General features: G+C 53.0%; 1 protein-coding gene and 2 long non-coding RNA genes across 5 annotated transcripts in view; 2 read left to right on the top strand and 1 right to left on the bottom strand.

Annotated features, from left to right (window-relative positions):
* The window catches only part of Jdp2 (Jun dimerization protein 2), a 40,125-nt gene extending 21,252 nt beyond the window's left edge, over positions 1 to 18,873 (top strand). For all 3 annotated transcript variants that reach the window (XM_040742736.1, XM_040742738.1, XM_040742737.1), the window contains exons 3-4: positions 12,094 to 12,198; positions 17,785 to 18,873. In XM_040742736.1, the coding sequence (XP_040598670.1) occupies positions 12,094 to 12,198; positions 17,785 to 17,970 (291 nt within the window). In that variant the 3' untranslated portion in view covers positions 17,971 to 18,873. The remainder of the gene's footprint in view (positions 1 to 12,093; positions 12,199 to 17,784) is intronic.
* A 236-nt stretch (positions 18,874 to 19,109) lies between these two features.
* LOC110339344 lies at positions 19,110 to 23,945 on the bottom strand. Its single transcript, XR_002381465.2, has 3 exons — positions 23,551 to 23,945; positions 21,895 to 22,021; positions 19,110 to 20,047 (listed from the first exon to the last, which is right to left on the bottom strand). It is a non-coding gene; the product is annotated as an uncharacterized LOC110339344 (long non-coding RNA).
* Positions 23,946 to 25,012: 1,067 nt separating this feature from the next.
* Positions 25,013 to 26,854, top strand: LOC121139290. Its single transcript, XR_005876206.1, has 2 exons — positions 25,013 to 25,286; positions 25,578 to 26,854. It is a non-coding gene; the product is annotated as an uncharacterized LOC121139290 (long non-coding RNA).
* Positions 26,855 to 27,143: the final 289 nt, after the last annotated feature.

Here is a 27,143-nt window from a genome sequence, read left to right as displayed (position 1 = left end):
GAGGTGGCCGTTCTGCTTAGTGATTTGTCAGTTATCTATTTCTTGCGCCTGAGAGAAATTGGCTGAAACCTGTGGTTTGGCTGCACGGCCTGCATACAGATGAAACAGAGCTGCCTTGGTGGGGAATAATTAAGCCCAGGACCTTGTTTTCACCTTCACAATGAAAGACAAACGGCTTCCAGAGGCTTTAATGGGTTGGCACTTGAAAAGGGCGACTTTGGCCAACTGGGTCTTTCGGAGCAGCCCTGTTCATAAATATTCTGTACAGTGGCTGAGCCTGCCTCTAACTGTTGGTAGAGTCCACGTGCCAGAGCTTATCTCTCCTTTGTTGATCAGTGTCTCCCAGGCATTTCATACCACACACTGCTGTTAGAGAGTCCGGGGAGATAGTTCAGTTAATAAAGCGCTTGCTGCCTAAGCAAGAGGCCCTGAGTTCGAGCCCCAGCACCGACATAAAAGCCAGACGTGGTAGCACACGTCTGTTATCCCACTGCTGAGGAGGCAGAGACTGGAAGGTCCTCAGTGGTCAACCAGCTTAGTAAATTGGCAAGCTGAAGGTCTGATGAGAGGCTTGGTCTCAAAAATAAAATTAATAAGGTGGGGAGCTATTGAAGTGGACAGCTAATGTTAGCCTCTGGCCTGTGCATGGACACACACAGCAAAAAATCAGTTTCTACTGGGTTATTAACTTTTTGAGGAGAAAATAGTTTTTTTTCCCTGCCATTTGCTTCTTTGTGCCTGCCTTTTGGTGGTATTGAGAGTCCTTTCTCGAAAAAGATCGATGGCTTAGCAGTGGGAAACCAGACCCCACTAAGCTGTTAGTATGAACCAAGCCTGAAATAGACACATCTCAATAAAAGTCATCACTCTCCAAACAGCTCCTTCCTCACTGGAGGTTTCCTGGCCGGTGTCCTCCCTCTTCCTCTTGGTTGCTAGAACTGATCCCTGATTGTGCCAAGACAGTTGTCCCTGTGTCCCTCCATTCCCACCCGCAGGAGCGCTGTTTGCTCTTTCTCTAGCGGGGTTGTCAGCGAATGGGTGTCACCCCGCTCAGCCTGGTTTGGAGGCTTTGTTCCAAACACAATGCTGTCTTTTCTTAGCCTTGGAAACGGGCTGTTCTGCGTGGCTTTTTGCGAAAATGGCCCTTCCCTATGTGTGCTGTAAATCAGCCCACGCCTAGAGCAGCCTTTTGTTTTATAGGCTCTCTTGACCCAGAAGATTTTTTTCCCCTGTGTACTAGGTGGGTGGAAGGCCAGGGTCGGAGAGGTCCGTCTTTTTGGTGAGGGGTGGTGGGACACAGGAGTTGGTTTAATGGGTGAGCCTGCTGAGCGGGGCACCAATTCATAAAGGACTACGGGTTCATAAAGATGGCCTCCGTGCCTCTTCCCGGAAGACGGCGACCTCCTGCCTGGCCTGCCAGTGTCTGACCTGGGGACCTGGGCATGCTCACTCCCCTCTGTCATCTTTTGACCCCACCGATGCTCAGGGATCTAGAATCATAGGGTCTTGTCTGTTCTGGAACCTCCGGCTGGGGTTTAGTTTCCGTCTCTGTTCCTCCCTACCACTGCCTGCATGTGCTGGGAGGACGCCTCATCTACCCGCTGAGCCTAGGAGCTGAGGAACCACTGCAGCAGGGGAGCTGGGGCCTCCATCAATGCTCCCACGGAGCCTTCTCCTGGGGTTTTCCAAGCGGCCTTGAGGGAGCAGGGACTGGTGCTTGCAGTTGTCATGGTTACACGCTGGCCCTGCTGGCAGCAGAGTGCAGTAGCAAAGCTCTAGACGGGCGGGGCGTCAGAAATCTTGGGCTCTTGTGCTGCGGCCACAGGCTGGTCCCCGCCCGCACTGTAAAGGGGACCAGCCCTATAGGGCTGCAGTTCAAGTCGACTAGATGGAGCCTCCTTTCCTCTTAGCAAACGTTTAGCCATCTACTGGACACACAAAAAGCCAACAAGACACAGGCTTTGTTTTCACAGGGTTCCCACTCTGATGGAGATAGCAACAGGGGGTGGGAAACAGGACAGAGGGGGCAAAGACAAGCTCAGAGTTGAATGGGAGCTCAGAGCGTGGAGATGGCTCTCAGCTGAGGACTTACAGTCAAGGGGGACTTCCTGATGGAGGTGATACTCCCATTGAGTGCACAGGAGACCTGAGAAGTGAGCCAGCGGAGCAGAGGAATGCAGGCCGGGGAAGCCTGGGGCAGACAGACACCGGGTGACTGAGACGCACAGAGGGGCAGAGTTGGCGTGAGGCAGCAAGTGTGGCCACAGGTGGGTGCGTCCAGGTCACCGGAACTTTGTGGGATGGGGTAAGCAGCTTGGCATTTAGAGCAAGGGAAGCCGCTAGCACCATCAAAGGGCATTCCAGGAGGATTCAGTGGCTGGGAGGATGGGGAGGGATAATCATTGCAGGACCAGGAGTCCTCCCAGGAGGCCTTTGAGCGTTCAAGCTGTGAAGCAGAGTCCAGGAAGAGGGTGGTGGAAATGTAAGATGGAGACGATCTGAGAGCCACGCAGGGCGGGCATGTCCAGCCTGCGCTGCCTGGGCCACGCGCATCTCAGGTCAGCACATTTGTAGACGACAGTGTGTGAGGCTGGGCACTCCTGGCGTAGGGCGTGGACCTGGGCGTCTAGTAGGATCAAACCTGGAGGTAACGAGGAAGACAGGAGAACGGGTAGCTCTGGGGAACGGGTATGTGTCGATGCCAGCCAGGGTGGAGAGCGGAGGTGAAGGAGCCAGGGGGGGAGACCGTGATTGGGGGCGGGAGCACATCGCAGTGAGTGTCCAGGCGTCAGGTGGATATCCGGGTGTGGAAGCAGTGGCCACGTGCAGGAAGCAGTGAAGCCATAGCATGGTGACATGGCACTCTCGGTGGTGCTGGTGAAATGACAGGATAGTAAGCCAAGGGCAGGCTAGAGCATGGTGTGGAAAGGCCACGAGGAGCCTACCAGGCGTAGTGACAGGGTCAGGCGACAGACAGGTAAAGTGGCTTGGACCATGGTGGAGAGAATACAAGAACAGAGGTGACACAGACAGTGTAGTGACCCAAGAGGAGGAACCCAAGTGTCCTCTGGAACCCAGTCCCTACCCCCGAGTGTCAACCTGGAACCAGTCTCAGTTTCCCAGCTGTAGAATCTCGGGACGGGTCTTGGTGTTTGCCATTTGGTCTGCGAATACAGAAACTTCTTAAAGGGGACCTGGGAAATATCATTGTCCTTCCTGTACCTCACTCTCGCTCCCTGCCACGTAACCATTACTGCCAGGAGGATAACTGAACCAAGGGAAGTCAGCGGGGAGGAGGGTTAGTCCAGTCAACCACCAGGGAGGCGGCCTGTCATCAGAATCCAGTTGTTTCCCTGCCAGTGGAGTGACAGGCTGACCTTTACCCTTCCAAACTGCAATGTATTCTCTGATAAAACAAGAGAACAAGGCTCCTCAGCCTCCCTTGCAGACAGATGTACCTGAAGGTCAGAGAGAAGTGGAAACCATTGTGTTGGTAGAGTGTTTAGATGATCCAGAGAGGTAAGCTGATGAGCTCAAGGTCTCAATAGGACACTGATGCTGATGATGAGACCCCAGACTTCTGAGGGCAGACTCCACTGGAGTCGGATGCCAGCCGGGAGGCGGTGCAGCCCATGGATGTGGATGTTTTTGTTTGTTTGGTTGGTTGGTTTTAGGCACAAATGGCTTCAAGGTGGAATTAGTTGGCAACTTTAAGAATTGAGAGGTCTTGGCTTTTAAAAATTCATATTTTCAGCTGGTCCTGAAACTTTGGAAGACTGTGTGGCATTGAGACTGCTTTGCTGGTGTTAACCTGGGTGTTCCTTCTGCAGATACAGCCCAATCCAGATAGCCCTCCTCTTTATTAACCATTCATTGACTGGCCAGAAGGTGGCTTGGGTTTGCCGCACCAGTCTTTGAGTACCGTTTGTGTGAATTTGCTGGTAAAGCCCTGGCCAGGAGGAGCAGAGCCTCAGCCCTTGGTTACTTGCATCAGGAGGCTTGGCCAGGGAAGAGGATTGGCCAAGGGCAGATGATTCTGAGCAGCTGAGCCTTCGGAAGAGCAGGCCAGAGGCATGGCCCCTGAAGGCTTCAGAGGGACAGACCCTGGGGTTTCCTCAGCCCTGTAGGAGAGGCGATGGGCCAGCCCAGCTGGCCTGGCCGAGATTTCACCTCTGAACTGTCCTCCTTTGTTAATGGGGGGCAGGGGAACCCCTGGCTCAGTTCAGTCTGTTTATGTGGGGGAATGTCTGGTATGTTTGGCATTTGGGTGTTTACTTCCCAGGGTGCTCATGGGTCCCTGGTGTTGAAATGCGGCTTCTTCATATTGGGGGGGGGGCTCCTTGTGGGCCTGGCTAGTGGCTTTAAGCCCAGAGCTACGTTTGGATGCTGCAAGGCTGTTTCGCTCTTTCTGTCTTTCCTCTCTCCCCTTGCCATGCCAAGGAGGGAGGCTGACTGTGCCTCTGGGCAGTGGGGAGAATTAGCTGCCTTGCTGCTTGCAGAGGAGGACGTTTGCAGAGCCATCCCTGTGCTCCAGGCTCTGGGCTGGGGCTGCATCCGTCCCTTGCACTCTGTGCCATCCGTGTGCGTTGAGGAATGGAAACTGAGAGAGGGGCCACAGCATTACCAACAGAGTGTCTCAGGAACTCAGACTGTGAAGAACAGTACGGCTTATGCCGTCACCCACACGCCCAGGCCTGGCTCTCTCTGCGCGTGCTTTGGTTCCTGGCACTTCCCGTCTCTACTCTAACAATACTGTTTGTCTCTGCTTTTCACTGTCTACCCGCCTGCTTGCTCTTAGGTTCCTTTATTGCTTTGTCCTTGTGATGTAGTGAGAGAGAGAGTTTCTGTATGTCCTACACCTTGGGTTAAACGTGTCATCTTTCTTGTTCTCCCTTGGTGGCCTCACAAAAGAACCCCCCCCACCCCCCCCACCCCCCCGCCACACACACACACAGAGTTTTGTGCGGCCCAAGCTGGCTTTGACCTAGATAATGTAGCCAGTGCTGAGTTGGAACTTTTGGTCCTCCTGCCTCCACCTCACGCCTTCCCAGGAGCGCACCAGCATTCCCAGTTTATGCAGGGCTGACGATGGAGTCCAGGGCCTTGGGCACAGTAGGTGAACGCTGTCTACTGAGTCACATCCCCAGCCTTCAAAAGACATAATTTTGAAACTGCTTTTGAAATGTCAGATGTCACACATCAGTCTCGTGTGAACTCCTGTAGCCACCGAGGCAAAGTTGTGTGGCTTGAGGAACATGACCCAGGGTGAAGATTAAGTTGAAGACAACAGCAGAGGTCTCTCCATTAGCTACTGGTTCCTGTTCATTGTGCGGTCAATATTTTTTTTTACTTTAAAAAGACCCAAAGAGGGTGGGGCATTGGTGACACACACCTTTAATCCCAGCACTCCGGAGGCAGAGGCAGGTGGATCTCTGTGAGTTCAAGGCCAGCCTGGTCTACAGATCGAGTTCCAGGACAAAACAATACAGAGAAACCCTGTCTCGAAAAACAAAACAAAACAAACAAACAAACAAAAGACCCAAAGAGGAAAAGAGCAAAGTGAACATTGCTATCGGAACTAGAAGTTTTGTTGTGGATCTGTGTCCCCATCGTGAGGACACAGGCGAAAAGACGTGGGTGGCGGTGGCAGGGGTGGGGTGGGGGTGTTGTATGCATGTAGAATACATGTGGACCACTGGCCTTTCAAAAAAGCAGGAGTGCTTGGGCTCTGGGGGGCAAAAGACCTGGATTAGAACCCTGAGCAGTCACCAATCATACCAACAGCCTTATCTGTACAAGGGTGGCAGGGGAGCTGAGAGAGAGCCCTGCTGGATGCCTAACAAGATGGGAAGTAAATATCCTTGATTTAATTCATAAACATCCACTGAAGGGCCTTTCCATAGGATTCTCAGCTCTGATGTCTGGGTGATGGCAGTAGACTAACTATAAATAGGTTAATCCCTCAGGGGAAACTGACAAACGGCAGGCAGATGTCTATATGGAAACGGTAAATGCAATTCATGAAAAGCCCCTGGAAAGAAACAGACAGGGATGATTTAAAAAAAAAGGCACCTTCCATTGAGGTGAAGTGAAATCTAGAATAAGAAGTTCCAGCAGAGGGGACAGCACTGTAGAGCCCAGAGATGGGGAAGAACTTGGCGTTCCAATGATGAAATGGGAGGCCCCGTTGCTGGAGTTGAAGGTGGAGAAAAGCCAGGTTATAGAAGCAGCAGTCAGGCCCAGGTCTTCTCCCCCTGGGTCCTGCCCAACAGACCAGGGTTTGTTCCATAAGTGATGGAGACTGTGGAGAGTTGGAGGCAGAGGAGACACTGACATTTTAGCCAGGAGAGCCGCCCTGGGGGCCATTGCCTTGTCACAGGGCTCAGCGGTGAGAGTTTGACTGGGAGGGGCTTGAGTGATGATGCAATCTGATGGCATTTGTAAGTGTGATCCTTGCAGGCTGTTAAATGGCTGTTGGTGGGGGTGGGGGTGGGATTAAGGTGATTTCAGGCTTGTTTCTGACTGAACCGTCAGGTAGATGGTGGTATTTATGAAAAGAGTACAATCACGGGAGAAGTATATTTATAGAGAGAACAGCCAAGGACTCATCATGCCCTCCTGTGCACGCTAGTCCCCTGGGACTCAGATTACAGACAAGTTCCAGTTCGGAAGGTATGGTGTGGGGTTCAGTTGATAGGCGGACCACTGCCCATAGACCTTCACTCTGAGTCTCAGGGTGCTGGAGCCCCCAGAAAGAGCTAACTGTGGGGGTGACCCCAATCCCTGTCATTGTGTCCTCTCTGACAGCTCTGACTGGTGCTGCTGCTGCAAGCGGGCTTTTATGGGGTCATAGAAAGCCATGTTTGGGATATTTTCACTCCCCTAGCAGATCCATGTATATCCTGTCTGCTGCCTGCCTCTTGTGGCGTATCATAGCAGGTACCATTACCCGCATCCCTTGGTTTGAGCTTAGCTAATAGGAGGCACCAGCAGGGAGAGAGGGAGAATATTTTTAAGCTAATTTTAGTGTATTTTAAATATGATTTTTTTGGGGGGTAGTATTTCACACATGCACCCAGTGTGTTTTGATCAGGCAAACCCTCATTTCCTCCGCTCAGTTCCTCTCTCACCGCTCTACAACAATTTCCTCCCAGCTTCGTGAGTTTGGTGTCTGGCAGCTGAGTGAACCGTGGGCCGCCCGAATGTGTGTGCATATAGGGCTGTCTACTCAGTAAGGGTGGCCTCTCAAGGGCTGCAACCTTTCTGAGCAGCCATCAGATGCTAATGGCTCCTCGGCTGGGGTGGAGCTCCATGTCCACCCCCCTTTCCCTGCTGGGATCTTGTCTGTCTTGAGCTTGCTGAGGTCTCACACGTGCAGTCCCTGCTGTTCTGAGTTCACGTGCACAGCTGCCCAGATGTGTCCTGAAAACAGATTCGCTGTAGTCCCCCACCCCCTCGGGCACTTACACGTCTTCCATTCTCTCTTCTACGATGATCCCTGGGCCTTGGGAGGGGACGGGTCAGGTAGCCGTCCCATTTGTCCCATTTAGGCCGAGAGCTCCACGCTCTCATTCTTTGCGTGCCGACCAGGTGTGGGTCTCTGCTAACCATTGTCTGCTACACATAGAAGCTTCTCCGATGAGGGCTGAGAGATGCGTTAATCTGTGAGTAAAATGGTAAATTGTCCACTCGGTTTAACACTGTGTCCATTTAGCAGAATAGTAGTGGTAGGGAGGGAGAGAGAATTTTAGAAATTAATCTTCCCAAGGCTGGCACCATTTGCTTGCTCTCTGTAAGTGCCCTCTGCATCCATGCTCTGCCACGCTGCCATGGCTGGTTCTAGAGCCATCGGTGCCGGGTAGTTCTTCCTGAGATCACTGGGGACCATCTTCTGCTCTTCCCTTATCACCTGGCGCCCCTGACTACGTGAGGGGGGAGCCTAATGTCCCAGGTGTCCTTCGGTAGCAAGTGCTAGAAACCTCAAACTCACTCCATGCCAAAGGAAAAAAAAATCTCAGGATTTGTGGGTCCATCGTGAACTCCAAAGACAAGCTGCATAGTCAGGCCCTGCTAGGTACAATCAAGAGGACCAAGGTATTTCTTTTCGGTCTGTGTGCCTCTGTTTGCTACTGTCCGTCTGTCTGTGTCTCCCATTCATCTCTACAAGCCCCACCTCTCTTCATTCATCTTTGTCTCTTCATTCTACACGTGTCTGCTTCTGCCCGGGACTGTCTCTCAGGGCCATCATCAGGGAGAGCAGGCCGAGGGTCTACATATGACACTGAAGGGTATACGCCCTCCCTGGCGCCCGCTTCGCTCTTACAGGGGCCCCAGGGTGAGGGCCTCCTCCAGTGAGTGCCTTGGGTATCCTGCTCCCCCACCTTGGTCCCCACGTTCCCCTGTGACTCCCTCCTGCAGCTGAGTGTTTCCGTCAGATTTCTTTTTAGTCCTGTGGACTTCAACCACCGGTCTGTCCACCTCCAGCAATGGTGGAAGTTGTGCTCATCTCTTGTGTGCAGCCCTCAGAATCTTCCAGTCACAGCACAGCCCATCCCCTTCAGCCATCCTTACCTTGTCCCATCAGCTGAGGTCAGAGACGGGATGGGGTGGGGAGGGACCTTTTAGATCTCTGCTCCCTGAAGAGCCCTTCCCTTCTATGCAGAGTACGGTGCAGACACACTGCTCACCGACACTGCAGACTTCTTTGCCCTTGGGGCTTCTGGGAATCGGGCAGAACACAGACAGAGCTCAGGGTGGTGGCTGGGAAGGACAGACTCCCCGGCCGCCAGCTCTATCGCACCGTTCTCTAAAGCCTTCTGCCATAAGCTGCCTCCCCCTCAGGCACCGCAGTTCTAGCTGCCTTGGAAGGAGCTCTGCCACCACCCATTTGGGGTTCTGGGTTTAGGTGGCTGTGTGGTGTGCGGTGAGAACATTCTGTCAGATGTTTTGGAGAACTCAGGAGGTATCAGGGAGGGGGAGGTCCAGCTTCCTTTCTGGAGATGCCAGAGGAGGCTGGGGGAGTCTCTGTCTAGTGAGGCCCTGATATAGTGTGAGGAGCCCAGTGGCTGTGGGGGTGGAGGAGGCAGAGGCCCCGTGAGCCCCTGCCTTGTGTCTGGAAGGGCCTTGCCAGCCTTGCTACCCCTAGGCAGCTCCAAAACAGCAGTTGGGGGGGCAGGTAGGGCGGGCGAGAAACGCATCCCCATTCTAATGGGGAAGATGTGGTAAGTGGCATCTTGGGCTACATCTCAATTTCATGAGATGTCATTTAGTGAGAAAGGCTGCTCAGGGTGGGCATGGGTGAGGAATGGCCTCGGGTGAGCATATGCAGTGGGAGCTGCAGAACGGGGGACTCTAGACCTAAATTCACACCCCGACTCCTGCCAGGATTGCATAGGGCTTCTACACATCTGCCCCAGTCATCAGTGCCCTGCACCCCAAATCTGGATACTGCTTTCAGTCACTGTGTTTCTGGGGGAGACAGGTGCCACACTGTCAAGCCCCTTTAGACAGGCAAGAGGCACCCCAGCGGAACAGGTTTCCTCCTGAGTGCTGGGTGAAGGCCTCATGGATGACAACTCAGCCACAGAAGTCTGTATAGTGAGTCCATCCATCTGCACCGCTCTCCACACTCTGGTGTTCCATTCATTCAGCTGAGCCCATTATCATTGACTGAGTGCCATGCATAGGTACCCATTCTCCAGAGTAGCAGAGAAGGCAGGTGGCCACTTTAACTAGGGTTGGGGTGGAATTCTGTGGTAGCACAGGGCTACTATCAGGGACCTTCCTAAGGGACCTTCCTAGTGGAAGTGGGAAAAGTATGTCCCCTTAGCTGGAGTGGATGATCTGACTGGCATGGAGGAGGGCGTGGCATCCAGAGTGATAAGTATTGACAGAAGGGATTGATGGGCTCAGAGAGTAGACAGAATGGTCCACTGATCTGGTGTCAAACTGGCCCAGGCAACCTATTAACCCTGCGGCCACAGCCTCTGAAATATGCCGCTCCCATCTCAGGGCCAGGCCTTGCAGGGGTAGGAGTGGGATCTAGGTTCTGGGGACAGGGCTGTGAATCCTCGGGCCGCTTAGGGAAAGGCTTGAGGCCCTGGAGTCCGGCAGGGGCAGGCTGCACCCATCGCTATGGCAGTTTGTGGGCAAAGCCTCTTGGCAGAGGGGAGATTGCACTGCCAGCCACTTCCTGCAGTTCCTTCCCTTCGCCTGATGTCACAGTTACCTCTGCCGGCTCTGGGGTGAGGCTGAGGTTGGGCGGAATCTGTTTCAGCCAGGTTTCTGTGTCCTAGAAGCAGGTCAGCCAGAGGAGCTGTCACTTCTGGTTCCGTTTCAAAGGAGGCCAGGGGCCCGGGAGGTGTCGGGTGTGGTGGCATTGGCCAGTCAGCTCTCCATCGGCCTCCCGGGGGGCCAGTTTGGCTTAGAGAGGAGTCTGAAGGTGTTGATGATGGAGGTAGGCAGCTCTGCCAGAATCTGTTTCGTGGGCCAGAGTGCTGGTCTGGGTCCTCTGCCGGTGCTCTTGACCACGCCAGAAGGGCATGGGGAGAGGATCCTTATTTTCCTGGCTGATGTCCCTTTGGGCTGAGACCTTGTCACAGGCTGTGGACTGCCAGAGTCACCCTCTAACCTTATCCCACTCAAGAAGTGACAGAGTTGGCAAGCCCAGAGCGGCACCACAGCTTGAGGCCTCTGACTTGGAGCTGCCCCTGGCCCAGCTGGCCCTCTGAGGCCCCTAGATTTCCCTGCTTGGCAAGGACAGCACAAGCCACCCCAACAGAGTACCCCTGAAGGAATGTGGCCCGGCGGGCAGAGTGTTTAATGCACAGGCCCTAGGTTTAATCCCCCAGTTTCTAATGCATTGATCTGTGGTAGCCTACAGCTATAATCTTAGCACCCAGGAAGTGGAGACAGGCCGATTATAAATTCAAGGTCATCTTGACTACATAGTGAGCTGGAGAACAGCCTTGGCTACACGAGACTCTGCCTCGATATTTATTTATTTGTTTATTTTTAGAGCAGAAAGGTTGCAACTGGCAAAGCCCGACTGGCTCTGCCGTGTCTTTGTTGAGTGGCCTTGGATGAAGTGACCTTTTAAGCCTCAGACTTGCTGTCTGCAAAATGGGACAGTAGCAGCACCTTCCCAGTGCTGTTCCTTGATCTTGAGGATAGAGTGGTTTATGTTGAAAGACTTTGCCAAAGCAGGCAAGAGGCGGCTCCTGCCATTACTGCTAGTGAAACGCTAGCGTCTGCCAGGCAGGGAGGCTGTGTGGTGAGCTTTTGCTCCTCCTGGGTTATGGGCCTTTCTTCATGCATCCTGAATTTCTTGCCAGAGACAGGCTAGCTGGTAATCTCAGGGGACTCTGGGATGTGTCCTGGCACAACCCCCCCCCCAGCTGTCTCATAGCTGAAGTCTTGGGGGGGCGGGCCAGGCTAGCTGGTAATCTCAGGGGACTCTGGGGTGTGTCCTGGCACACCCCCCAGCTGCCTCATAGCTGAAGTCTTGGGGGGGGCTACAAAGAAGGGAAAGAGGATTCTAGCCAGGTGAGGGGACAGAGTCACTGTGACAGCCTGGGGAAAATAGATCACAAGTTTGGAGGACCAACAAAAGGAGCCTCATTAGTAGGAAGGGGAGGCATGGGTTTGAAATCCCAGCAAAGACTGGGCAGGGCGTGTGCACAGTGGGAACCTGGGTCTCTGCCCAAGGTGTTTTTAAGGAAGTGCCTGGGAGCTGCTGGCCTGGAAAAAAATCACACCCAGAGGGCTGGAGCCAGGCAGAACAGGTTGCCCAACTCCCTTGTGGGGAGCCGCCTGCCTCCTATGAGTGGACTGCCCAGGCTCCCAGCCCCAGAAACTCTGTCTGAGCCAGGTAGCCCTGCCCTTAGGGGACACTGGCCCCTCCCCAGGATACCCACCCGCTCCCAAGGTATAGCCTCCTACCACCAGGAGACCTATCCTTCTCAGCAGCCAGAGGTGTTTGCTGAGATGTGGGTGCCAAAGGGGGCTCTGTCCCCCTGTCTGTCCGTGTGTCAGGTGGGAAGCTGTGCCCAGGGCCACCCGGGGTGTCTAATCCGTGGCTCTGTGCCCTCACAGCTAGACGAGGAAGAAGAGCGAAGGAAAAGGCGCCGAGAGAAGAACAAAGTCGCCGCGGCCAGATGCCGGAACAAGAAGAAGGAGCGCACGGAGTTTCTGCAGAGGGTGAGCGGGGCAGCTGTGCTGAGGAGGCACCTGCCCTTTACAAGGGGCCTGATGTGCTCCGCAGGCGGGGACATCATCATCGGAGCAGGGCAGCTGTGGTGGGGGGCACCTGCCCTTTACAGGGACCGATGTGCTCCGCAGGCGGGGACATCATCAGACACAGCAACCCAGAGACGGTAGAAAGATCCATGTTTTCCTCCCCTGTGCCTAGATCCTGGGTACCGACTCATCCAGTTGGTCCAAACCTGGCATTATCCCCTTTGGCCCCTGTGGCCACCACAGTGTTAGGGTGCATACTAATAAAGTAGGACGTTGGGGCAATGTCATGCAGTTACATCTGGCAGTGGATGTAGCTCCTGGGCTGGCTCCCAGGAAAAACTCCATTTATTGCAATGTCTCATCCATCCTGCATTCCCACTGGCCAGCGCTTAGCCCCACTGAAGATGACTCTGAACTCGTTGTTGCTGGTCTGTATGTGGAGGTCAGCCTCCGGTTGCTGCCTCTTGCCTTCCGCTGTCATCTGCCTTCTTACTTTTGATACGCCTAGCAGGGTGCATGTTCTTTCTTCCCCTGGGTCCTGCATCTCGGCCCGCGATGGTGACACTGAAGAGGAGTGAGCCGAAAGCTGAATAGTCTGTTCCCCAGCGATGCCCCCGCAACCCTGTCATTGGTTTGTTACTGACCAGCAAGCATTTTTATTCTTACGAGCCACCACAACCGTGAGCCGTAGTCGTGAACATTTGCAAAGCCAGGCACCGTACTAAGAGCTGCGTGTGCGGTCTCATTTTGTTGGCAGAGTAGCCATGAAGTTAGGAACTTTCTGCAGGTGAGGAAGGCACAGGGGAGATAGTGACCCACCCAGGTCTGTCAGCCACCAAAGGGTAGGACTGATGCCAAAGCCTACTGCTGGCCTCAAAGCCTCTGCTATTCACGCTCCTGTTCCTGCTGTGATTCTCAGCCCCTTGGCTGGTTCATTCATAAATTCATTTATCAATTCAGCTAGCGCAGGAAACGTCCAGTGGGGCACTAGGTACCTATTGGGGGACACAGCAAGAGTGGACATCGTCCTCCTTGCTGTGAAGAGTAAGGGAGGATTGGCCTCATGTTCTCCAACACTGGGGTTTGTGGTCCCTTCTCTTTCCAGAAGCAGAGAGCTGTTCTGGGGGGGTCACAGGTGTGAGCAGTGTGAGCTATGTGCAGGCCTCGCTAGCTGTGGGCACCTGGGCAGGGCAGGACTTATCACCAGGGCTGAATCTCCTACTGCTGGGAGGTCTTAAAGTAAGGGTACGCAACACTAGGCTTGGGATTGTTCAGCAGTTTCTAAGGCACAGGCCTTAAAGACGAGGGAGTGTTCTGTGTCTCACATCCATCATCGAGCACTTGGTGGGCAGAGGTGGGAGGCGCAGCCAGGCTTCTCAGGAGAAGCTTCCCATGTGACTCCAGCTTCCTGGAGCTCGTGAGGCAGTTAGCAGGCAGGGCGTGCCCACACCAGAGGCCCTCAGCAGCACAGCGGTACACTAGGTAGCCAGTGCCAGATGGACGACTCTTCATTCTGCTAATACTTGCTAAGCACCTACTGTGTGCCTATAGGTGATGCCAGGTGAACTTGTCAAACACCAGCCATTTCATGTGGCTACAACAGTTCAATGAGATAACCTTAATTAATTCCCATTTTAGAGATTGGTCTGTAGTTCAGAGAGATCAAGTTGTTTTCCCAAGGTCACACCGCTAGCGGGCGGAGGGCCGGGACTCAGCCATCTTTTTGTCTAACGGGATAACCAAGGGCCAGCTGCACTGTGGGTCAGTGGGTCCTGCTCTCTGTGGGTAGCAGATGGAGAAAGAGGAACTGCCACCCAGAGTGCTGTGGGAATACAGTGCAGCTGCAGGCAGGGCCCCACCTGAGGGCGGGCTGAGTAAACTGTTGCATTTGTGTGATAAAATAGGGGGAAGCAGGAAGAAGATGAAGTCTGTGGGATGGGGGGTCGTCAGGAGCAGCTCATAAAGAAGTGCTGTGTAAGGGTGTGCTCAGGGCATTAAAAAGAACATTGGATTCCCACACGGAAGGACAGAGGAGCACGAAGACCCTGAGCCTACACGCTGGCTTGTCTGAAACAGACCAGTGCGTCCCTCTTGTCCTGGCCGGTTATTAAGACACCTTCCTCCAGTCTCATGAGTGTCCCCTTTACATGGTAATATCTGTGGCCCTGGGGAGCCATGACAGGATTCAGGAGGAGAAAGGCGTCAGTCAATCAGAGGAGTTCATTGGCCTGGGGCAGCTGAAATACTGGGACACATTGTCCCAGTAAGAGATGTGGCTGCCAAATCGGAGAAAACTATGTGACCTTGGGTCTGGAGAGCAGCACCACGTGGGCTCCAGCCCAGTCCCCTCTTCCCTGGACACAGCCCCCCACCAGAGGCCTTGGGAGCAGAAGGCTGGATATGAAGCAGGCCCCTGTGCTGGCAGTGCCTGCAGACCTGAGGAATGTAGCTTTTAACCCTCACCCAACCTGACCTCTGGACACTCACATGCAACCAAAGAGACAACCTCTCAGAGTCCTCTCTAGGTCAGCCTTGGGTGGCACAGGCCTTTGCGTGGGTCAGTTCACAGCCCACAGATCTTGGGCCTACCCCAGAGCCTCCATCTGCAGCCCAAGGTGTCTCTCTCTATAACGCTGGCTACTGCCGTGACACTGCACCCAACACAGGGTTCTCTGGGCCCTGGAGGCAATGAGACCATTTTACATTCCCCAGATACTCTGTACTCTCTCCCCCTAGGCTCACTCCACCTGGTGGTCATGCTGGCCCTGGAAGGATGGGCAGGGTCCCCTCTGCTGGCAGGTTTCTGAGGGGCGAGTGGGTGGGGCCTCCTCTGTTGCCCAGCTCTCTACTCAGGTTGCTCAGACTCCAAGAAATGGGGAAAGCTGTTCCCAGAAGCATAGGTAGCAAGCAGCCAGCATTTAGCCCAGGCATAAGCTGTTTCCCAACTTAGAAAAGTTGATGGGACTCAACTTTTAAAAATGTCCCCTAGGACATTTTTAAATATAAAGTCAGGGCCAGACTTGGCGGCACATGCCTTTAATCCCAGCAGAGGCAGGCCGATCTCTGAGTTCAAGGCCAGCCTGGTCTACAGGGTGAGCTCCAGGACAGCTGGGACTACACAGAGAAACCCTGTCTCGAAAAACAAAAACAAAAAGAAGAGGTTAGTGATGCCAGACCAAGTTGTCCCAAACGTTACCTGTGTTTGTGACACAGATGTCCACAGCAGGGGTTGACTCTCCTCTGCTGGGGTGGAGGAGGTAGCTCTGTGTGGTGTTAAGTGCTGTGTTGTATTCCTCCCTCAGGGGTTTGGTATTATTATTATTATTACTGTTTGGGGTTTGGGAGACAGTCTTGTATAGGCCAAGCTGGCTTCAAGCTTACTGTGTAGCCAAGGCTGGTCTTGAACTCCAACTTCTGAGGGTTTGAATTACAAGCTTGTGCCACTATGTTCAGCTAGCCATGTCCAGCTCGAACTTAGGCTCACTGTAACAAAGGCCAAACTCCTTCCGACCCCACTTAGCACTCTCCAGGCCAGCTCCCCTCTCAGACTCCATTCTAGTGTCCACGCACCTTCCCCCTCTGCCCTGCCCCCTTCATTTTCCAAACCGGGGACCTGCCAAGTTGTCCTCGAAGCGTCTTTCTTTTTCTGACTCTCTTCTTGCTCAGAGGCTAAAGGAAGGCTCCTGAAGTCCCTCTAGCCCTTCAGCGTGCACAGTGCTTTCCCTGTGGGAACTCTTCTAATCCCAGGGATCGTCACCTCTAGACAGACAAGATAACTTGCTCTAGACTCAATTCTAAACCTCCAGTGTTTGCATAGCTGCCGCTGTCTCTGCTCTCTCCACCGTGTCCTAGAGGGCAGAGCACTGTGGTCCCTGGTTATCTCCTCACGCATGGCAGCTTCTTCCCTTCCCCCCTCAAGCATCTGGAGCCAGCTCCTCACCCTGCAGTCTCCTTGCTAGTCTCCTGCACTCAGAATGGCTGGTCGTTAGCGGGGCCCTTGGCGTGTGCTGGGTGGATACTCGTCACAAGCCACGGGAGGGCTGTTCATAGGCTTCGGATTCCCCAAAGTATTCATGGCCGTGGCGTGCTGAGGCACGTCCTCAGAGGTGGGTAGATGGCCCTGAGGCTTCTCCACACAAAGGCCTGCCGAGGACAATCTGAAGATTGTGTCGGCAGCTTGGGCTGGGGGAGGTGGGGAGCATGGGGGAAACCCTAGCCATCTCTCAGGGTTCTGAGAAGTGTGGACCCGGCCAGCACTCCAGGCTTGTCTCAGCCTGTCCCATTAAAGGCCACCGTAGACACGTCGTTTTGGTAGTTTTCCCCTTAGCTTTTCTTTTCTCCTTTTTGAAGCTGTTGCTCTGAGTGTCTGGTTCTAAGCTTGCCTACCTCAGCCATTCTGAGCTCTTTGGGAGCCTGTGCGGCCACCTCAGAGATGTGTACTAGGAACAATCCCGACTGTCACTGGCGGGGCCAGCAGTGTGAGGAAGAGGCTCTCTCACTGGAGTTGTGGGGACTCCACCGAAGGCCCCAGAGTCTCAGAGGGAGGCTGCCCCAACTGCACCCCACAGGGCAGAAGGACCTGTCACACAGACAGTTGCGAGCTCAGGCTGCTCTGTGACTAACTCATCATCTTCGCCATTGGCGTTCTGGACTGGAAGGTCCTTGTGAGGGCTGTCACAATCACCGCATCTTTCTTCTCCACGCTGCCTTAGCTGTGAGAGCCAAACACTTCTCCATGCCTGGGGACAAGGTCACTCCCAGTGAGGACTGGCCTGAGGTTCCTCAGTTCACGCGTGTGGAGAACTTTCAGTGACAGACCCCCTGCTGTGCGAGCCTCAGGCCTTGACCAGGTCTTGACCGGGCATGCGGAGTCCCTTGTCCCCACTGTGAACACAGCCCCACAGCCCATCACACCCTCAGCATCCCTTCCTCTCCTCAAGGCCGGGAGTGTGCAGGAGTTTCCTCCAAGACCAGTTTAAAACCTCCTCCTGATGATTGTGGACGGAACTCCTAGACTGTGGGGGGGACTGGGGGGGATGGGGAAAGTTCTAAGTAATTACAGGCTGGTGGCCAGGAGACCCTGTTTCAGCAGGGGTGGCCCTCACTAGGATTATTCGACTATCCCGGCACACAGTTGCCACATAGTAGGTCACTTGGTTTTGTGCTGCCACCTGTGGGCCAACGTGGACTCCCCTCCACTCACCTGCTCCAGATCCACCTGGCCTCCTTTCTTGGCCTTCCTCCCCCCTTTTTTTTTGGTGCAAAAATCTTGTTGCAGGGGAGCCTTTGGGTGTGTTGTTTAGTGAACAGCAGGGAGAGGGAAGGGGTACGAATTGGACTATTCCCCACATACCAATCCTACGGTGGCAGAGGTCATTACTGTGACAGGGCCCTGCCTGCCAAAGTCGCTTACCCCAGATGCTCAGCCTTCCGTGGGACCTGGCAAGCAGAGAGCCACACCAGCGGGACAGGAGCCAGGCAGAGTGCATGGGACTTCAAAGGAGCAGGCTGGCAGTGACGGCTGATGGCGTGTCTCTGTCTGCACAGGAGTCCGAGCGGCTGGAGCTCATGAATGCAGAGCTGAAGACCCAGATCGAGGAGCTGAAGCTGGAGCGGCAACAGCTCATCCTGATGCTCAACCGCCACCGCCCCACCTGCATCGTGCGCACGGACAGCGTCAGGACGCCTGAGTCCGAGGGCAACCCGCTGCTGGAGCAGCTGGACAAGAAGTGACCCAAGGGCCTGGAGGACGCATCGGAGGAAGAGGGGAGGGGGGCGGAGCAGCCAAAGGAGAAGAGGAGCGAGGTGATGGAGGCCCCCCTGGGTGCATGACAAACTCTGTGATGAGGCGCAGCATAACTGGCCTCCAGTCTGCTCTTTTCTGAAACTCAGCCCAGCCACGTGAGAGCAGACTGAAGAAACCAGAGGGACCAAGCGATGAGACCAAAGTTGACCCGCAGGTGGGGGCTGTCCCACTCCAAGGCCCAGCTAGAAGGGCACCTCAGTCAGAGAGATGCCCAACCAGGTAGCCTCCTCAGGCGCTCCTCTGGCCTCTCCGCCAAGACCCCCCACCCAAAGGACTACCGAGCAGCCAAGAAAAGCCATGCGTCACGAGCACAGTGTGGCCGAGGATGAAACTTAGCGTGGACCGCAATCCACTTCCCCAGCCCTGCCCAAGCCCGATGGAAAGGGGTGCCCTGTGGGGCTGTGATGGCCCTGCCCGGGTGGCGCAGCCTGGTGGCCCTGCTGGAGTTTGCTGTGGCACTGAGGCGCGGGCGCCCTTCCAAAGCACACACTCAGTCGATGAATGTTTACAGACTGGCTGTCCTGGCGGGGCTTCCAACTGCACACTTTTTTTTTAATACTTTCTTTTTTTTAAATATTTTTTACAAAAAAAAGATTTTATACGAGCAATATATATATGGATTTCTATAATCACTCGATGTGACACAGTACAAATATGCTATGGTCTGTTGTTACGGACATCCACCCACCAGTTACAGCCATTGTAATTCCTAAGTACTGTAGACTCTGGGTGTTGGGGGGTGGTGGCCAGGCGGGTGGGGTGCATTTCCATCCTTGTAAACCCTTCCTAGTACTCAGTCCTGTATCGCTCAGTAAACATTGCTCTAATTACCCAGCTGCCTCGAGTGGTGTCTGCCCAGGGAGAGGGCATGCCCAGGGCAGGAATGGTTTGAAGTAGTTTCCATAGCTGCCCTCCCAGGTAAGCCTCAATGTGTCCATTTTTCAGATGAGAAGACCAAGACCTAGAGATGTTCAAGAACTCCGTAGTACCATTTTGAGAGTACTGTTTCATTTATAGGCCACAAATGTTTTATATTTATTTTTTATTATTTTTAATTGTGTGTGTGTGTCTTTGTATAGATATGTACAAAGGTTAGAGGATTTGGATCCCTCTGGAGCTGGAGTTATAGGTTCTTGTGAGCACCTGATGTACTTGCAGGGGATACAAACTTGGGTCCTCTGAATGCACCCGAGTGCACCAGGCACTGCAGCGAACCGAGCCTTTGCTGGGGATAAACAAACCTTGGTTTTGCCCCATGGAGTCCACAATGGCTTCATCTCATGCTTGCTTGCTTACTCAAACACATCTCCCTTCATCTGCACGGCAGCTTTGTCAAAGGGGCAGCCATTGGATGGGGATTTGGAGGCCCAGGGGGATAAAATGAAGCCATCACTCGTTGAAGTCATACTGCATGGTAAGTGTGAGGTCCCATTTACTCCCTACGATAGCACAAAGCAGGTCCTCCTCTCGCCCAGAAAGCTTAACTAAGGCTCGGAGAGAGCACATGACTTACCCAAGGTCACTCAGCTAGAGCATGGCTTTTCCCATCACCAGCTGTCTCTGATTGTCCCTTTGGATGAATGTCACACTCTGGGAAGTGTAGACTCTAGAGAGTTCTAGGTTGGCCCGTGATGATGTAGTGGACCAGCTCTCTCAGCAAAGGCGTTCATGACCCAGGGACACATAGCTCTGGTCTCCACAGTGAAATTTTCTGTCCTGTAGAGGCCGGCAGCTCAGTGCCGTTCATACAGCCACGGCCATTCACTCAGCGTGTCACAGTTTGCAAGGCACAGCTAGGCGTGTCGCCTGTTTCTGTTAGGGTTCTGTGAGGCAGGCAAGGTGGTTTGTCATTAGCTCCCTTCTACCCGGAGGCTTACCAAGCTTAAAGTTCACCCAGCTACAGAGAGGCGAGGCGGGAGCAGACTCCATTATGCTCCTTCCTGGGGATGCATTTCCTCTGGGGCCAGGTAACTTCTTGATGTTGAAACTGTGTGCCAGTGACCTCTGGGAGGGGTGGAGATGGAAAATAGATCACTAGAAAGCAGTCGGTCCCTCTCTTTGCATTCCCTCCATCTGACTTGCTTGGTGTGGTCTATGTACCCGGAACCCCAGCCTGGAGACAGAGCCTGGCCAGCGCACACTGTCTGCCACGGCAGCAGGCAGTAATAACCTGAGTTTCTTTAACTCTGTCCAGCCAGGAGAAAGAGGACAGTGAGAATTTGTGAGAGCCCATCTAGAGGCCTGTAGATGCCCCGGCAGGGTTCCTGTCCACCTGGGATGTGGACAGTAAAAGGATTCAGTCCTTTTTAGGCTATGTGGATGGTTGCCTACCCAGACCAGCGGCCTGAACCTCTGTTCTCACTCACTGACGTCACCATCAGAGCCGGCTCTGTAGTTACACTCACTGACTTCACCATCAGAGCCGGCTCTGTAGTTACACTCACTGACGTCACCATCAGAGCCGGCTCTGTAGTTACACTCACTGACGTCACCATCAGAGCTGTTCTATAGTTACACTCACTGACGTCACCATCAGAGCCGGCTCTAGGGTATTTCCTGTGTGTCACACACTGCGTGCGTTTCAGCTGCTTCGCATGGCCTTTCCTGGAGGTCCATGCTACTGTCTCAGATAGATGGACAAGGCAGAGAGAGGAGGGACCTCTCCCAAGGTCACAGACCTGTCAGGTGGCAGTGTCGGGATGCTATTCTAGGCCTCTCTGGTGGGTAGCAGCTGGGTCTGTCCCTCTCTAAAATGATCTGAGCTTGATTTGTCTGTGCTGAGCCCTGAGATGCCAGAGGATCGTGGCGGGAGGCAGAAGTGGTGGTCCAGAGCCTCGTGCGTTCACAGCACACACTGAGTCTGCAGCTCTAATGCCCGCCTACAAATGAGAGCTTTGTGTTTTCTTGCCTGTAAAGGGGGACGGTAGGATCCTAGTCTTTCTTATGGGGATGTTATCAGGCTCAAACAAGGAATGGAGGTAAGTGAGCATTATCCTGCCCTCTGTTAGAGAGGTTAGTTGATATTTATCACATAAAATTACTTGAATAGCTTTTAGTCTCTAAAGACAGGCTGCAGAGTTTACATTCCGACCATGCCTTGTCACCTGATGTGACAGATGCCTGGGACCCAAGACTTCTGGGCTCCCACAGCTGTGTTGGGTTCATCATTCCCTCCCTGGATGTCCAGGATGACGCAACTGAGTTGTGTGCATTCGTAGCCTGAAAAAGACAGGTGAGACACATTCGCCACCACTACATAGGCAGGTGTAAGACCTGCAGGATGATGGCAGGAGGCTTCCATTCCCCGAAAGTGGGACTCTGGGGAGAGTCTATAGCAGTGCGGTGACCAGTGGTGGCAGGGCACTTCCTCTGACATGGCGGTTTCCTGCCTGAGACTGTACTTGGGAGGAGCTCTGTCACAGGCTCCCCCAAATGCCCAAGGATCACCACTGACACTGTTTCGCTAAAGGGAAACTGGAGGTGATCTAATTGCCTGTGTACGCAAGTATAGACAAATCAACTATGGTGCCTCACAAAATCAAGTGTTAACCCTTAGAAATGAGCCTCGGCTACGTCTGTCAGCAGCCATGTATTCGTTGGGATGAATCTCAGAAGCAGTGGGGAGCTGAAGGACAGGACAGCAAAATACGGAAGGATGTAACGTATGGAACGTTTCTCAACACGTACATCGATAGGTTATTAAGGACACACAGAGATCCAGGTAACAGGCAGAACAGCAAATGCAAGAATGCTATAGATACCAAAACCAGTGGCTGGGACTGACATTGGGGGTGGGCAGGGACCAGCAGTGGCTTCTACAAGGGTAAGCGGAACACTAGGTTTTACTGTACCTGTGACTGTTTCTTCACTTTTCAGCATGGTCATCAGATCTAGAGTAACTCCAGGCTCATCAGGGGTGGTGTGTGTGCTCAGAGGCACTGTTTATATTCTTTTCCTCCTCTGTCTGCTTCAAGTTTTCTGATAAAAAGAGAGCAAATCCCAATTCAAATAGAAGGTTTGGGTTTGGTTTTTCCCCTATTATTTCCTTAGCAAACTCAGGAAATAAGAGCCACTCTGAAATTACAACGATTGCAACACTTGGCTCTGACTTTGTGCAAGCTCAGTTGCATGCCTAGAGGAACAGAGGAGCACTTCAGAATGTGAATCCAGTTGGCCTTGCCCTGGGGAGGCTGCTCTGCCAGTTGTTACCCTGGAGAGCTCCCCCTGCCCTGGCTCAGCAGCTCCCGGTGCCTGAGCACTGGGCTGGGTTAAGTGCACTCAGAGTTAATTCCCACTCCTTATACTCTCTCCTTTCCTGCTGACTTTGCAACCCCGTCACCTGGGCAAAGACTCCACTGTGCCCGGGCCCCTTCAGCAGAGAAAGCAGAGGGTGGGGGCGGCTTTTGAAAGACAAGAACTAGTGGGTTCTGCTGCACTGCTTCCTGTCATTGCTGGGACTTTACAACGGGTGAAATGCCTTCAAGCCACACATATTTTATTGTCTCACAGCTCTGGATTTTAGAAGTGTAAAATGCTTCTCACTGGGCTAATGCCAAGACGTTGTTTGACAGACTGTCCCTTCTGGAGACTAGGGGAGAATCTGTGTTCTTGGTTTTTCAAGAATCATAGTCCTTGATTCACACCCTCTTCCATCTCCAAAGCCAGCAATAACAGCTATCCAAGCCCTTTCATGCCCTGTTCCCCTAATATTGACTTTTTCTTTTCACATCTGTCTTTGTTTGGTTTTGTGTGTGTGTGTGTGTGTACATATTTGTGTATACATATTTGTGTGTGTATATGTTTGTGGGTGTACATGTTCATGTGCATAGTATGTGCATGTTCGTGTGTGTACATATTCATGTGTGCATATGTTCACGTGTGTATACATGTTCATGTATGTGTATGTTCATGTGCATGTACATGTTCATGTGTGTAGTGTGTATGTCCATGTATGTGTACTCGTTCATGTGTATACACGTTCATGTGTGTGTACATGTTCATGCATGTATACATGTTCATGTGTGTACATGTTCACATGTGTGTACATGCTCATGTGTAGTATGTACATGTTCGTGTATACAGGTTCAGGTGTGTGTACATGTTGGTGTGTGTGCACATGTTCGTGTGTACACATTCATGTGTGTGTACATTAGGAGGTCAAAGGTCTATATTGGATGTCTTCCTCAGTCACTCTCCATCTTACTCTTTGAGACTCAATCTCTCACCAGACTGATAGAGTGGTTCGGCCTGCAAGGCCCAAGGATTCTCCTGTCTCCGCCACCCAATGCTGGGATTATAGGCATGCACCTGTCTTTACGTGGGTGCTAAGGATTGAACTCAGGTTCTCATGTTTGCACAGCAATCAGTTCATAAACTGAGCCATCCCAAGCCCTTCTGTCTTTCAAGGACCCTTGTGATAAGGTTGTCCCCACCTAGATCATCAAGGACAATCTCTTTATTTTTAAGGCTATCTTAAAAAACCAGAACCAAAACCCGCACCACCTTACCTTCACATGCAACCTGAGTTCCCCCTGGTTTATGACAACAGGTTCCAAGGATTAGAATGTGGCATTCTCTGGGGTGGTCATTCTTCTGCCTACAGCCCAGGAAATGAAGACTTGGAAGACTATGAACCCTCCTGCTACCTGGAAAGATAGGCTCCAATCCCTGTGATGTGTGGTGTACCTCACTCACCCATCCTGGTGCCTGGCACACAGACCTGTGAAACAATACAAACACAGGGGCATGGCCCAACACAGAGATAAATGCACAGGCTGCCCAGACTCACATCTATTCACAGAAATGCATAGACACACACACATTAAATACAAAATAGTGAGCTTCTTCACCATACTGGCATAGCTTGGTCATTTGGGACTGCCCAAGTATGGTTAAAAGGGAGGCTAACAGCTGGGCATTGGTGGCACATGCACGCCTTTAATCCCAGCACTCAGGAGGCAGAGGTAGGTGGATCTCTCTAAGTTTGAGGCCAGCCTGGTCAACAGAGTGAGTTCCAGGCCAGCCTCCAAAGCCACACAGAGAAACCCTGTCTCGAAAAAAAGAAACAAACAAACAAAAAAGGGAGGTTAATTGAGCTGGACATGCTGATTCAGATTAAAATCTGTGTGAGACACAAAACGAATCTGCTCAACATTCCTGCACAGAGCAGGGAGGCTCCAGATGACTAGCCGAGGAGCTGTGACAGTTGCTTTGATGGAAGAAGGTCGTTTTTGTTTAGGCATGTGGGCACTAGTAAGCTGACTACACTCCAGGGGATGCCCCACACCCACGCGTGTTTGGACAGCACAAATTGGACTCAACAGAGCATTTTTTAAATGAAAGGACTTGGAGTTGGCAGTGGGTGGGAAGTGGATCCAGGAGGAATTGGGGGGGGGAACAGAGGGCTGCATATGCTCAATATACATTATATGAATGGATGAATTCCCAAAGAACAAATATAAACATTAACTGTTGGGGAGACCGATTTCTTCCTAGGCTTTCTAATTCAGCAAGATGACGCATAACCTTCCCCGCTCTAAAGGGACAGTACTCGCTGTCCTGCACACCCGTTGTGCTCGCTTCCAGTCCTGTGACTCTGCTTTTCCTACTGACCTGCTCTGAGCGGGTATGAGCAACTCCACACACGCACCACCAGAGGGAGCCTCCTCACAGGTGGAGGGAGGCCCTGAAGGTTCCGCTTCCTCCAGGAATTCATCTGTGCTCTACACCAAGGCCTGGGAACTCGGGGGCGTCCGTGCTTCCAGAGCCTTCTGTGGTCCCTAGTGGGGAGGAGCCTGTGGAGAACGCCGTTCCCTTTGTCCTCCAGGCGCGTGGTTCTGAGACCTGTCCCACGGTCCAGGAGGTCTTAGGGGGTTAGAGGAGGCCTGTGGAGGGGGGGAGCGGTGGTAAGGGCTGTGGAAGGGGGAGCGGTGGTAAGGGCTGTGGAGGGGGGAGCGGTGGGGAGGGCTGTGGAGGGAGCTGCTGGGTTGGGGGCCGTGGAGGTGGCCTGTAGAAGTGATTTGGCACTTGGTCCTTGATCCACGTACTGGTTGTCTCTCTCTCCTGGTCCTACTGTGTCCTTCCCACCCTACCCCTAACTAAGCACTGGAGTAGAGGCTTTGCTTCAAGTGTGCTTTACAGGAGCCAGGCAAAGCCAGGCGCTGCCGAGGTGGACGGTGGAGCAGGGTTGCTCAGATCTTCTATGTGGACTGAGATGTGTGGGTCCCAGGATCACATCCAGGTGGTAAGCTTTGGCAGCAAGCTCCCTCACCTGCCAAGCCATCTTGCCAGCCCCCTTGACAAATTTCTTTTTTTTACATCAAATTCGAGGCCCTAAAAGAGAACACCTTAGGACAACAGACCCTAATACCAGAAATGGGGGTGGAGTTTGGGTGACTGAGAATTATGAACCTCCGGAAATCTGTTGAATGTTGTGAGGAAGCAGAGGTGATCAGGGCCCCTGCACAGGTTGCAGAAGCAGGACCTACCACATGGTGTTTGTCCCCAAGCCCACCTCTGTCACACTCACCTCCAGGGAGACAAGCAAGGCCATGTGTCAGCACAGATCAGAGAAATGCAGTTCCTGCTTGAAGAGGCAATTGCTCACTTCTTGGAGGATACCCAAACCCTGGCTGACAGGGGTCTGTTGGATCCAGAAGACATGTGGGAATGGTTACATCTGGACAGTGCTGAGCCACAGCCTGGAAAAGTGGGAGCGCTCACCAGTGACCCAAGCATCAGCATCTGGGATATATCCTGCTCCGCCGTCTGTGTGGCTGCTCAAAGTATACAGACGGGCAGGGGAGGAGGGCAGCGAGAGGGAACTGGGGTTGACACGTGAAACAAGCTGGTTTCTAATTTACATAAGAAAATCAGAACAACAGCAATAACAAAAAGCCTACAGATGGTGCTAGCCTGTAGGTGGGCTGGAGATATGCTAGCAGCGTCTCCTTGGGGAGTTAGGGAAGGGCCCGGAAGGTCCCTGAGAATTTGACATGTGAGATGGGAAGATTATCATCTGACAGTGCTCCCTAGATACCTGGAGGCATCCCCCAGGTGACAGGCACATTCTGGTGAGGGACATCAGTGTTTCAGAGAAGCCTGGCATTGGCAAGGGTTGCCCATAGGGAAAGCTACCCGAAGACTGGAGCTTCCCCGCATCGACGGTGATTGCGGAGTTGCAGAATGGGAGAGGCCTGCTAGAGACATGAAGGATATCATTACATTACACTGTGGGTGTCAAAGTCCTCGTCTGTGTCTGGACAGACGTCAGCTCAGAGACCCAGACTGCAGTGGTGAAGGGTCACTAGGTTACCCTGCTGAGGGATCCCTACATCCCCAGACACTCTACAGTAGGGGAATGGGTTTCTCAGCTCTCTGAGGGCTGCTGAATCTCTCCGTGCCCATCAATATAAAGACTGTGAGATGACAATAGCACGGGGTACCTGTGCTGGCCAGATTTATGTCAGCTTGACACAGCTTGGGTCGCCTTGGAAGAGGGAACCTCAACTGAGAAAATGCCCCCACTAGATTGGCCTGTGGGCAAGCGTATGGTGCATTTTCTCAATCTGTGATTGATGTGGGAGGGCCCAGATCACTATGAGCAGTGCCACTCATGGGCTGGTGGTCCTGGGCGCTATAATAAAGCCAGCCGAGCAAGTCACAGAGCAAGCCAGGAGGCAGCACCCTCCATGGCCTCTACATCAGCCACTGCCTCCAGGTTCCTGCGCTGTTTGAGTTCCTGCCCTGACTTCCCTCCGCGATGGACAGCACTGTGGAATTATAACCTGAAATAAACACTTTTCTCCTCAAGTTGCTTTTGGTCATGGTGTTTCGTCCCAGTGATAGAAACTTAACTAAGACAGTGCCAGAAAGCTGTCACCGTCTGTGGATGGCGCCACAGAGATGGATAGTAACTGGCCCTAGCCTGCCCCACAGTGTCTCCCGTGGTGAGTTACAGTCACAGCCTTCCTGTTGGCGTTTGCCTAACCGGAACGTGTGCATTTGGGATGAAGCCGCTTGGGGGCTGTAGAATCCTCACATTCACTCTTGGCATTCAGTGGCTTTGGGTGGGAACAGCTGAGCAGATTCATTTGAAACT

This window comes from Mesocricetus auratus, unplaced genomic scaffold (assembly GCF_017639785.1).
Source record: "Mesocricetus auratus isolate SY011 unplaced genomic scaffold, BCM_Maur_2.0 Super-Scaffold_15014, whole genome shotgun sequence".
Classification (NCBI taxonomy): domain Eukaryota; kingdom Metazoa; phylum Chordata; class Mammalia; order Rodentia; family Cricetidae; genus Mesocricetus; species Mesocricetus auratus.
Note: the sequence above shows the minus strand (reverse complement) of the source record. Positions and strands in the feature narration are given on the sequence as shown.